This window comes from Pyrus communis, chromosome 6 (genome assembly GCF_041283825.1).
Source record: "Pyrus communis isolate YQ-2024b chromosome 6, ASM4128382v1, whole genome shotgun sequence".
Classification (NCBI taxonomy): domain Eukaryota; kingdom Viridiplantae; phylum Streptophyta; class Magnoliopsida; order Rosales; family Rosaceae; genus Pyrus; species Pyrus communis.
In genome coordinates, this window is record NC_142570.1 from 4,570,163 (window position 1) to 4,584,112 (window position 13,950).

General features: G+C 37.0%; 1 protein-coding gene across 1 annotated transcript; it reads right to left on the reverse strand.

Annotated features, from left to right (window-relative positions):
* Nucleotides 1-344: 344 nt before the first annotated feature.
* On the reverse strand, nt 345-3,672 carry LOC137710703 (histone deacetylase 6). Its single transcript, XM_068449806.2, has 6 exons — nt 2,935-3,672; nt 2,095-2,535; nt 1,818-1,960; nt 1,192-1,282; nt 963-1,099; nt 345-698 (listed from the first exon to the last, which is right to left on the reverse strand). The coding sequence occupies exons 1-6, from the start codon at nt 3,469-3,471 to the stop codon at nt 635-637; spliced, it is 1,413 nt and encodes a 470-aa protein (XP_068305907.2). The 5' UTR covers nt 3,472-3,672; the 3' UTR covers nt 345-634.
* Nucleotides 3,673-13,950: the final 10,278 nt, after the last annotated feature.

Consider the following 13,950-nt stretch of genomic DNA (forward strand, 5'->3'; position numbering starts at 1 on the left):
TAAAGAAAACTTGTACAAAGCTTTGTATGATTGGTCAAGTAAATGACATAATTGGTACCACTACAGAGTTTTTTAACTATTAAATCTTGGTCATTTTATCTTTGACCAAGGATTAATAGTTGAATAATGCTAGGTAGACCAAATTACCCAAATGATGTGTTACTAATAGAAAATAAGCACGTTAATCAACATTAAATAATAATCCAATTATCAACAATCATATTATCTAGTTTACAAAATTTAGTTTCAAAATTTGATCTCTCGCAATGCCCTTGACGGTTAAAAGTTTCGGAGTACAGAAAATCACGATTCTGAGTTAAAGTAGAAGAATAGTACAACAATAGTAAACCTTTTCAACTATCTAATCAGAAGGTTGTATTTCACATTGCAAGTAATATTCGCCTGCTGCTATCAATGTAAATTCGGTATCACACATTGTAAAAGGCAGTAAATTCGGTATTACACAAAGTAAATTCGGCGTCACTGGCTGTTCTAATACGTAATACCTCACTAATTAATAGGATTCCTTCTACAAATTCTGTGGCATTAACAAACCTCACTCTGCTTAAACAACATCTCGCGTCAAGGTGATACAGGGGCATTACGACTAGAAGCTACAAAAACTCCATCTGCGTCAGCACGAAGTATGATGATGAAGATGATGTTTTTTATCTTCTTCCATCTCGTCTGCTTCGTCCCTACATTAACAACCACATCTCTTGAACTTTACAAGACCGGCAACAGTTAAAATGCACTTTATCCAACAATTAAATCGCATATTTATCAAGAGAAAAATCCTAAATACGGTTTTGATGCATATCTTGCTGAGGTGATAACCTTGAGGTCAGATTATTTTTTGTAATGGTTGACCAGAATCAAATTAACCTCCAAAAAGGGCAGTGTTAACTTGAAAGCGAAAAGAACCTAACCTACTGTATAATATACGAAAAGAAAAACCTTACCGCATCTCAGACTTGACAGCATGCTGACGAGCAGGGGTGGAGAATTTAGTCCAATGCTTGTCGTCTTCAGGATCAGAGTCATAATCCTCGCCATTCCAAATGCGAGGCTTTGGTCTTTCGTCCATTTTCTCTTCCGCCTGCATCCATTCAAACTCAGGTTATAAGAAACTAGGTGAATACATTAAAATCCTGGAAAAAGTATCCAAATTAATTTGTCGCTCAAACGAACCTCCTCTGGAACTTCTTTAGTTGGTGGTGTTGTCTGGAAAGGAACACTGGGTGTATGAGGTAAGCGAGTAAGTTGCTCTAGCAGTGCATTCCTGGGAGAAGAAAAAAAGTAAACAATAAATAAAACTTATATGATGAGAGAGGGATGACAGAGTTCACTGCTAGTTAAATATACAATCCAGCATTCTCAATAAATGCTCGTAGTTGAACTTTCCATTGCACCAGGCAAATAGCACAAATGTTGAAACACGTTAAATCATATGATCTGCGATACCAATTACAAACAATAAACAGCATGCTGAACTTAAAATTCCAATATCTGACAGGTCATCGTAATTATGTGATGTCCTGAATACTTCTGGAAAGCGAAGCTAAGCTTGTGGAGCTCAAAACGCCAACATATTTTCAAATAGAAGCAAATTAAGGATGAGCTATTTCCTTTTTACAATATGTTATGAGATCTCTGTTCAATAATTTAAGCATGGTTGGGGACTAGTATGATGCAGCTGAGATTATTGGTGTCAGCAATGACGAAATAAAATTTCTAGCTTAAAAGTAAACTGCAGTACAATGCAATCCACTATCACCGACTTGTGACTGTCACAAGTAATGAAGCAACAAACACACCTTATTTTCTCCAGATCTTTGGGTGTGTTTAGATTCTCCATGTTGGACGGGGCAATATGAAGAGTGTAATCTGGCCCAAAATACTCATAGTATTCATTGTAAGGCAACTTATTATCAGGCTCCACATCAACCGCCACTGCTGTCTGTTTCAAAGTAATGGATGCAATCATAAGGACATTACATCACATGATAGTTGTTCAATTAAAAGAAACAGGAAATGCAAATATACGATGTTACAGTGATTGCCAAAATAAAGAGGAAGCCATTAGAGATAAACCTCATAACACCAGCAACGAGCCACATTACGGATTGTATAACCCCCACCACCCAAGACCATCAGAGGAACATTAAAAGATCTCAGGAAACGAAGACAATCCGCATGGCCCTTGACAGACAAGTTGAAGCACCCCAACCTATCACCAGACAAAGAATCCGCTCCACACTGAAGAACAACTGCGTCTGGCTGATACATCTCCATGACTTTCTGGATGACGGGCCTAAACAGACTACGGAAACTCTCATCATCCATCCCATCATTTAGCGGGACATTCAAAGCATAGTTCTTCCCAGTCCCAACCCCAACATCTTTAATGTGCCCAGTGCCAGGAAAGAAATCCCCGAACTTATGGAACGACACAGTCATGACCCTGTCAGTGGTGTAAAATGCCTCCTCAACTCCATCTCCATGGTGCACATCAATGTCTACATAAAGCACACGCTGCGCAGTGACGATCGCATAAGTAATTCATTAAGCAATCGAAACAATGACTACAAACACGATATAACAAATGAACAGAACAATTTGGCCTAGACCAGACGTACAACCCGAATAAAAGGCGGATACTCTCACGAGTAGATTTTACTCCGTTCGAAATTTCATTTGATTCAACTTTACGAAACTCCGAATTACTTGCTCCCGGTTAAGTGCAAGAAAGCATAAAATTCATATAGTTTGGTAACTAAAAATTGGTCAATGCAAGTAAAATACGCAGCAAAGAAGTATCAAGAACCCTAAATTTGTAGGTAAGCTAATCGAGTTCCACATAAAAACATTAGTTCAATTCAAAAATTAATAATTTAATTACAAAAAGAAATAAAGAAGTCGTTTTGTTATTACCCTGTGAACCTTGAGGAGCTCAAGAATGCCGAGCACGATATCATTGACATAGCAGAATCCAGAAGCCTCGGCCTTCTTGGCGTGGTGAAGCCCACCGGCCCAGTTGAGAGCGATGTCCGCGTCCTGGCGGTTGAGCTTGACGGCGGCGCCGATTGAGCCGCCGGCGGAGGCCTGGCAGAAACCGAAGAGGCCATCAAATACGGGGCAGTCCTCGCCGACGTTGAAGCGCTTGAGGTGGCGGGAGTGGACGGAATCGGCGAGGGTCTCGGGGGTGACGGAGGCGAGGAAATCGACGTAGTCGTCGGCGTGGAAGCGGCGGATGTCGATGGGCCCGGCGGGGAAGGGGCGGTTGATCTCCATCCGACGGTGGAGGCCGTAGTGGACGACTAAGTTGTGGGCCATGCGGATTCGGTGGGGCTTCATCGGGTGGCCTTGGCCATAGTAGTAATCGCCGACGGTGGGCTCGTAGAAGTAGCTCACTCGCCGTTTCTTCGCGTCTGGGCCTGACGGCAGTGACGCTCCGCCTTCTGAGTTCATCTCTCTCTCCTTCTCTTCTCCCTCCTCTCTCTCTCTCTCTCTCTCTCCCTCCCCTCTCTCTCTCTCTCTCTCGACTCGAATGGTGTGCGTGTGTGTTTGGGGGGCCGAAATTATAAGTGAGCGACGTAGACGACTCTCTCTCTCTCTCGACTCGAATGGTGTGCCGCACACCGTGTGCGTGTGTGTTTGGGGGGGGGCCGAAATTATAAGTGAGCGACGTATACGACGAGTCGTCTTGTTCAGAAAAGTAAGCGCTGAAGAAGAAGAAGAAGAAGCGGGTTGTGGGTAGCAAAAAGACCAATGGGCCTTAACTTGTTGCCTAACGTGGCCGGTGTTGGCCCAATCTTTTTTTGGTGAAAAGCCCAATCTTGTTTTTGATACCCAATATGCATATTGCACAGGCAAAAGGATCTACGGCGTGATTGGAATTGGTTCTACAAGTGCAAATATTGGTTATAATTGTGTTTGGCAAAGACAAGTTAGAAGTGCTTGTGTGATAGAAGTGTTTTAGAGTAGTACATGTTAGATACTTTTTTTGGAAAGCACTTTCACGTACTTTTTATCAAGAAATTGAATTTCTAATAAAGGACTTCAATGTGTTCCTAATGAAAGTATTTCTATCATAAGCATTCATGAAAAAAAAAAAAAAAAAAAAAATTTAAAAAAAAAAAAAAAAAAAAGAAGAAAAAAAGGTGCTTCTTAGAGAAGCAATTCAAAACGGGTTAAATTTCTAAAGGGATTTATAGTGCGGTTGGTTAAGAATAGTCACCCTTACGATCTCAAGATTGATTAGTTCTCTTTCAATATCGCTTGTATACAATTTAAGGTTTATGTATCCATTATTGAAGATTAGCCATCTTGAATGAACGAAGCTACTAGGGTCAGTTAGTTCAGTTGTGAAGGTAGGTATGTAGGAGTAAGTTAGTCCTTTATAACAAAAAAATAAAATAATATCAAATCTCTTTTTTTTTTTTCTTTCGGGAACAAAAATTTTAGGAGTAAATTGGCTACATTCACCACCAGCGCCAGGGGCGTCCCACAACTTCAAGCGAGAAGGATTTACGTGTGACACCTAATTGTCAACTGTCACTGGTGTGGATTTACGTAAGAATTTACAGATCGTACACTAATGAAAAACTGCTGGCAAAGGAGATCAAATATAGATTGGAGGTTAATTACAATCACGACCTTACTAACTGAACCAACCCTTGTTGGCAATCAGAAGTCAAATATCATATATTGTCATTGTACATAATTTGCAGATGAGGACATGCATGTGATATACAATATGGAATGGTTTTTAAAAATGTTAGCCGAACTCGGCTCAAAAGCGAGTCTAACAGACAAAGTTATGTTGGGCTCACTTTTGAGCGCGTTCTGCTGGTATTCTTCTTGGGTTAAATAAAATCAAACTAGAGAACCCCAAGAGGAAAAAGATTTGGCATGTCCTCCTCCACTACTTGTGTCTTAAAGTAATGAGACACCAATGATAAGGCAAATGTGGTTCCGATACATCTTTGGCTCAGTCCGTACGGTGGCAATAAAGGATGAAGGATATAAGTTTCAGCCAATCCAAATGAAAAATGTGGAGGGCCCTCTCTCCAATTAAGTTGGGCAACCCCCACGCTGCTCGTGTATTTATTTACTAGTATCAAAGTTTGATTGGGATACAGAGATAGAGATGGTAAATTTTGTTTTTTTTAACGAACGATATAATATACACTAAGAGGGAGGGGGTGTGCTTAACCTTATAGTGAGCTAACAATAATGTGATTCAAATTCGATTTTGACAAAATAGAAGAAGAAAAGAAATGCATATGACGTGATACATTGCAATTACAAGCTAAAAAATCCTAACTAAGTCGTCCATGATGAGGTTTTATAGTGTGAAAATGCTCCATGATAGCTTCATTGAAAAACCATTTTTCTCAATGTAAACAAATAAATTGCCACTCAACTATTAATTTCTCATTTTGTTGCAGAGTGAACCCTTAATGTTATTCATAGCAAAAAAATATTCCCTCCGCTGAAGGGATTGCAACTATAGATCCACCAATGCCTTCAGCTTCTCTCTTCCCACTTCCCCCTCTCTGCCTTCGCCTCCCACCCCGACCGTGCCAGCGTCTCATTTGCGCCATTTTCGCCAGGCTCTATGTGCTCACCAAGTTCTTTTGATAAGCTTTTAGATTTGTGCCGGAAGGAGCTTAGGTCATTGCGGTTTGATCGTCGCCCGCCTCAACTCAAAAATCGGCACCAGAGTAAAAGACAAAAAATTGTTCACCTGAAATCGGCAGCGTGCGTGAGTCGATGGAGTAAAAGAGAAAATGAGTCGCATACTCCCAGTATCTCAAATAGATTTTTTTTAAGTTACAAAATTAACCCTCTTTAATGGGTAGTTATGAGTTTCGTGGGTTCATCCAAAATCACCTGTTAACTAATGGGTTGCTAGTGAATTCACCCATAATCAACTTATTAAGTGTCCACCCGTTAATTGAAATTTTACGAGCAAATTATGTTGTGTTAATGAGTTGGATCCACTAAATAACGGAGGTATAGAATGTCATCGACCCTAAACTAAAAGGGTTGGCACATCATAATCGATATCTTAACTGATTGTAATATAATGAAATTACGGGTGGGAAGAAACTGAGTTAGAATGTGACAAAGCAAGATGAAATTGTCAATTAATAACTTAATCTAAGGGGCAAGCATCTTTTTATCGTTGACAATGTTACAAAAGTATACATGACCTAATCATTTAATTTTAAAGATAATGAAAGCACAACACACTTTAGAAAATGTGGGATTACCAAGATAATGAAAGCATAAAACACTTTTTATGTCATGAATTTAAGCGACAAGGCAAGTTTAATCTACTGTGTCAAAATATTTGCAAGGATTAATATGTAGATTACAGGTAATGTCCAGTCTAAATTTCACTTTGTAAATGTAATCTATATATAAAAAGAAGAGAGTGCTCTTTACCGAAAATAAAAGAGTGCTAACAACTTTTTCACTAACTAATTTTGCATTTGACAAGTTGTGAAATTCATGAGATTTGTTAATACTTAATTTGACAAAATAATAATAATAATAATAATAATAAAGAGATTTGTTAACACCGGTAATATTTATTCATGTGGTGTTTTTTTTTTAACGAGAAACAATAGATTGATATTTCATTGATCATCCAAACATATACAAAGGTGTTAATTAGTTACATTGCTCCAGTGATCAAGAAAATGATCTTGAGTGAATTTTCTTAAATAGGCAATTATAGTAAACCCCTAACAACTACCACATGGACAAAAACTACAAACGCCACTCATACCAAATTGTCACAAAACAATAGACGTACAAATATGTATAGGTGACTATAATAGGTCATCGAAGAATAATGCGGCCACATAAAATTATTACGTAGGAGTAGAACCACATAAAGTTATCGTTGATAGACAATACCACTTATAGTGTTACAATAACTCAGACAACATAAAATTTAAAGTAAAAATTAAAAGTGTCAACTAATCATGCTTGAACTAGTTTCTTGGCATGTGTGGCTTAATTTAAACCAAGAAACTTAGTCCTATTTCCAAATATTATAACTTCCTATATGCATGCCACCATGTATATTTGTCCTATAATTTGAGCAAGCTAAAGCAAATTTAATTAGTTAGAGGAGAAGCATGTGGAACACGCCAAAGGTGCTAATTAGAATATAATATTGGTGTCAAATCAAAATTTTGGTTATCAATTGGGGACATGAAATTTTAATCAGGGTTATCCCCTTAGCTTTGTGATTGGGACATGGAGGGTGTTTCTTCTCAAGGCACTCTAATTGCAACTTTTGACTTGATTTATAGTGGGGATGGGTTCATGGGTCGTGGGTAGACTCAAGCTAGCGGGTCCAAGGAATCTTAAGCCACTATACATCTCATTAATAGAGAAGGGTGCGTTGAGAGTGAATCTCACATTAAAGAAAAGAGAGACATTGCATATGTTTAGAAGAGATTGGGCTACTTCTTCATAGTGCTGATTCATTTTATGATAAAATTTCAATTTTCTTCATGGTATCAGAGCAAATTGTTCCACGTGTGAAGCCAAACGGACACACATGCTGCATGTGACCTAATTTGTGTTGTCCACGTGTTAGGCTTGAAAATTCGTCACATGTGAGGGAGCATGTTGAGAGTAAATCCTACATCAAGGAAAGGAGGGACCATGCATTTGCTTATAAGAGATTAGGCTACTTCCTATATTGCTAATTAATTTTATAGTGGAATCTCAACTTTCTTCACGTGAGAAGTAAAAAGAAGTATGTAAATATAAAAAAGTTGAAACTTGAAACACCTCACTAACCCCAAATTAAAGTTAACTACATCACAATTATGTGATTAGATATAGTCCACTAAAACAACATGGCACGATGAGAAAGGACCATCATATCTATATAAACTGTATTTTTTTTTTTTTAATTCTCCTGCAATAATCTTAATTGTACATGCCTTGAGTGTTAAAACTAGGCAAGCTAGCGATTTTATTTCGCAATGATGGTAATATCATCTTGGAGTTTTTATATATAATTTTATTAAAAATTCAAGTGCTTTATGTATATTTGCTTAACAATGTTTATATTTTCGTAACAATGTTTTATATGCAAAGGAAATGAGAGTCTTTCTCTTTGTGTGAGAGGTTTTTTCAATTTGTGAGTGAGTGCTTCCAATTTCGATAAATCGTCCGGCCGTCGGCCCTAGCAATGCCCATGACCGATGGCAGCCCCTTTCCCTTTTCTTCGTCCTATTTTTCTCCTATGTTGTTCTTTGTTTTCCTGCCCATTTTTCCCTGTTATCCACCCCCTTGTGCCTCTGATTTAACCGGCCTTTGCCCCGAATCGAAAAGTTTCTCTTCCAATATATTTTTTTTCTTTTTCCCGCTATCTTTCCACCTCCATGCAACTACTCAAACCATTTTCTTTCTCTCCGGCTTGGCTTCGCCCTTTCTCCGTTCTACTATTGCTTTGATATGCAACCATTTTGTTCCGCCGCATTTCACAGCATTATCTGAAGATATGTAGAGTTTCGACTCAAGTGTTCACACCACCAACTTTCATGTTGTTAATGTTCAAAATTTGCAGGTCAAACCTGGACAAATCCAAGTGGATGCTCACATATTATGGATGAAACAATCAAAGATACTAAGCTCTTGGTGAGCTTGGAGTAGAAACTGTGAAATACTAGGCTAAACATGAACACAAAGATATATAGTGGTCACCCATAAACGGGGTTACATCCACTTTAGCCAGTCTATATATTTGCTGATATTACATACAAAGTGGCTCAAAACCCTTAGTTAGCCTGGTAAAGCCATGGAGCAAATGCCCCTATTTCACCCCAACTTTGCCAACCCCTTCTCTCTTTGCCTCACTCCCTTAAATAGGCAAATAACCACATTTCTAATATGTGGTCTTTAAGAGAATGTGACGTGGCCTCCTCCTATCCAACCAATAAATATCTTGCCTTGGTTAACGTGCTTTCATTTACTAGTAGTCTAGCTATAGGGCTTCTTGAGAAGCGATCGTCTGTAGAGTATCCTCCTGGTGGTTACCTAGTGCTTCATGCCTACATGCCAAAAGATGCCCTGGTCCGTTAGTTAATTATTTGGTGATGAAGTGATAATTGCACATTTAGTGTGTAGCCATCTCTAAGTGATGTGAGCCAAGCGACCTGCTCGGGCTCGGTTACCTAATTTTGCTCGACCGAGTATCGCTCCCTTCACCTTTACATCCCGTCATAGACTCTGACATTGACTGGTGATGATTGTCACATGTTCGGAGTTGACAGTTGAGTAGGCATGTTCCTTGAGGCTTATGCTATAAAATTGTCAGTCCGCCCACATGCCCCTGTTGGTCGAAAAGTACTTTTTGTAATCTAGTTGAGCCGAGCTATTAGTGGTCAGTTATTGGGCTTGGCGAGATTCCTTTCTACCCATGTGGGCATTTAGGGTCTTCCTTCTATCTTTGGGCCTTGGTCTTCTTCTTTCCCTGAGCCTTAGACAAACATTCTCTTGAGCCTGTTTTTCATTGGGATCGCAAAATGATCCTTTATTAACACATGTGTGTGTTGATCTCGGCATTGCTACCTATAGGGGTACTTCCCATTGGCTTCTTTCCCTTTGGTTGGGTTTTATCTCCTGCGATTGCAAGGGGCTGGTTCGTGGTTGGCGGCAAATGCTTCGGCTATGGAAGAAGATCCAGGCATTTAGGGTTTCTTTGCATGTTTTTCTGTATAGGGCTCTTCTTTTGTCATTGTTGTGGAGGTTCATCTTTTGTTTTGTGTTTTTTATGTATTTGAGCCTCCGATTGTGTGTGTAACATCCCACATCGCTCAGGGGAGTGATCCTTATATGTATATTCCCATCTCTACCTAGCACAAGGCCTTTTGGGAGCTCACTGGCTCCCACATCGCCCAGGGGAGTAATCCTTATATGTATATTCTCATCTCTACCTAGCACGAGGCCTTTTGGGAGCTCACTGGCTTCGGGTTCCATAGGAACTCCGAAGTTAAGCGAGTAGCGCGCGAGAGCATTCCCAGGATGGGTGACCCATCGGGAAGTTCTCGTGTGAGTTCCCAAAAATAAAACCGTGAGGGAATGGTAAGCCCAAAGCGGACAATATCATGTTACGGTGGTGGAGCGGGCCCGGGAAGTGATTCCGCCCCCAGCCGGGATGTGACAGTGTGTATATGATATGTTGGTAATAAAATTTGTTTTATATGCAAATGATTGAGCTTTTTTATTATTATTTGGAAACACTTTTTACTTTTGTTATAAATGAGGGTTTTAAACTCTGGATTTCTAACATACTCCTATTTATTACCTTATACTTACCCTCACCATTGACCAACCCTAGTGACTTATTAAGAAGCATTTTTTAAGGTTTGTAGATATATCTTCTATAAAATGTTCAAAAAAATAAGAGGGGCATGAAAGTTTCATGCCCTTGATGGAGAAAGTAGCAGCTTTCCTTCACGACAAGAAATATTATCTTTTTGCATATATTTTTATGTAGACAAGAAAAAGTTTGAGACCCATGGGCAAACGACCTAATCATTTGGGGGAAGGATGAAGGGAAAGAAATGGGTTTCCATGGCTTTACTTTCACTATCATTTTGTGATCACCATCTCTTGAAAAGGAAGCTTTCTTGTTGATCGATGGAGACTGTTTGAAAAGGACACTGCCCTTATAGGAAAATACAAGTAGTCTCCATGAAATGCATGCGATATGAGAGTGTGTGTGCTATATATAATTTCTATATTATCATAGGAGCTTTAATTATAGAGATAAAAACATAAAATACATTTTATAGAATCCAATTTTAAATTATTTAAAGGAAAGACAAAAACCAAATCTTAACAAATCTTGCCCGAAAACAAGCATCAAAATTTTAAAATTTCTGTTGTGTCCCCAATAGACTTATTACCTAACCAAGCCAAAATTACAAACCAACACCATCTATAAAAACTTCAAACTGACTTTAGATCGATAGAAATTAATTTATGCACTTCTGTAAGCTCAGCTTCACAATTAATGTACTCCTGCAATATCAGTTTCAAAATTTTCTGCACTGTTATAAGATTAGTTTCAAAATCTCAGCACTTCTTTAAGATAATTTTTCAAAATTCCAGTATTTTTGGAAGATTAGTTTCAAACAATTTAGCACTTTTGCAAGATGAATTTTCAAAATTTCAATATTTTTGCAAAATTACTTTTAAAATTTCAACATTTTTGCAAGATCAATTTCAAGATTCTAGCACTTTTATAAGATTAGTTTTAAAACTTCACCACTTCTGCAATATCAGTTTCAAAATTCCAACACTTTTTCAAGATCATTTTCAAAATGAGTAGACTGTCGATTTACCCCCTGAACTTTCACCTAGCTTTCGATTTCCCCCTTGAACTTTTCTATTGGAAAATTAAGGACTCAAACTAATTTTTTTAGCCGATTTGCCCCCCACCGTTAGTTTTTTATATATTCCATCCATATTTTTGTTAAGTGAGACCACGTGCACAACATGTGAGGGTAGTTAAGTCATTTCACTCTTAAAAATAATTAAAAAAATGAAAATAAATAAAAAAACAAAACTTTCCCTCTATTTTTTCCTGCTAATTCCTATCCTCAATTTTATTTTTTCCTCTCATTCCTATGCATGAGAAATGACATATGGTGTTATTGTGTTCATAAGTAGCTAAGTTAGTCTTTTTCTTGAAGCATGTACAACCATTTTTATTTTCTCTAACAAATTAATAATTTGACAAATGCTCATGATGTTATTGTCTCCAAAGTAGTGCATTAATATAAGAAAAACATGTTATTATCTTGAGCATTTTTTATGAGTATTATGAACATGTTTCTTATATTAATGCACTGTTTTGGAGACAATAACACCATGAGCATTTGTCAAATTATTAATTTGTTAGAGAAAATAAAAATGGTAGTACATGCTTCAAGAAAAAGACTAACTTAGTTACTTACGAAGACAATAACATCATATGTCATTTCTCATGCATAGGAATGAGAAAGAAAAATAAAATTGAGGATAAGAATTAGCAGGAAAAAATAGAGGGAAAGTTTTGTTTTTTTATTTATTTTCAGTTTTTTAATCATTTTTAAGAGTGAAATGACTTAACTACCTTCACATGTTGTACACATGATTTCACTTAACAGAAGGATGGAATATATGAAAAACTAACGGTAGGAGGCAAATCGGCTAAAAAAATTAGTTTGAGTCCTTAATTTTCCAATAGAAAAGTTCAGTGGGGAAATCGAAAGCTAGGTGAAAGTTCAGGGGGTAAATCGACAGTTTACTCTTTTCAAAATTCCAACACTTCTGCAAGATCATTTCAAAATTTTCAGCACTTCTGCAAGAACAATTTCAAAATTTCAGCACTTTTGTAATATCAGTTTAAAATTTTTCAGCACTTGTGCAAGATCAAGTTCAAATTATAGCAGTTCTACAATATCAGTTTTAAAATTTTTAGCACTTTTGCAAGAACAGTTTCAAAATTGCAACATTTTTGCAAGATCAGTATCAAAATCCTAATCATCAAAACCTCAAATATCAAATACTTCAAAAAAAATTCTAAAATAAAAACTAATAATAAAAAATCTTAATTGTTCTCATAAATGTAGGGAACAATACAAAGAAGAAGAATAGGACAGAAAGAAGTATAAATAAGAAGTAGGAGAGAGAGAAGGAATAAGAAGAAGAACAAGAAGAAAGAAAGAGAGAGAAACCGAAGAAAGAAAGAGGAGAATGAGAAAAAAAAAAAAAAAAAAAAGGAGAGTTAAAATAGTAAATGTAACGACAATTAAAAAAAAAATCATGATATCATCTGTCACATAGATAAATTTTGTCCTTTTATAAAATAAATAAAAAGCTCTCCCTCCAAGTCTCATAATTTTGCTTTATGTGTAATTTCTACTAGTTCTCTGTAATTAAGTATTGTAATTAAGATTGTCTCTTGGTGCAAAAACAAATCTAGGATGATAATTTTGACAATGGAAACATCATTTACAATGAAATATAATGTGAAGGCTCAGATTAGGTGTTGAAAAAACTTCTATAGCTAGGGACACATCTTAATCATATCAATTGTAATTAGTCGTCTTAGCAAATTAATTAGATTGTTAATTATTGTTAATACTGTCATCATTAAGTTGATTAATGTTCATGTCAATATTGTTGACGACGTATCAATAGAATATGTTGTCAATTGAACGAGCTATAATTATCTAGATCTTCATTCTTTTCTATATTGAAGCTCAAGGATGCACTTATTTGCACCTCGATCATTTTCTGTCGGGCCAAAATTTCACCTGGATATATCATGTTTAACATGCTCTTACTTTGCAGATGTCACCTTATCGTTGTGGGGAAAAACAATCATGTTCGATTTCCACCGATCACCCTCCTATCTAATAACTAACAATTTAACCACTAACCATATCATTTGCCCAAAAAAAAAAACATACTCCTACTTTTATAGACGAAAAGCATATTCAACTACTATACTCATTGTATGTACCATAGACAATTTTCTTTTCCATGGTATTACCCTATGATTGCAGGACGACAAATGAGAATTATCAATTTTGTCATAAGTTGGAAACCTCTTTTGCACACATATAAAAGTAGCATTCTCACTTAACTAGCTTCAGTGGTACGGTATTACAAGTGTTTTAGCCGTTAGATTTGATTTTCATAATTTTTGGATCTTCTATTTTCATTATAACCAGTCCTTTTTTTTTCATACTATTCAGCGCTATATACCATTGACGATAAAATGTGCACTGTTACCATGTTCTCCATATATTACTGCATTTGTCAACTGCAATATATTGGAGGAAGAGAGAGGGTGTAACTTGCCTATCCATAGGTATAAATGTCATTTCATTATATCTGTCATTACTTGCATATCTC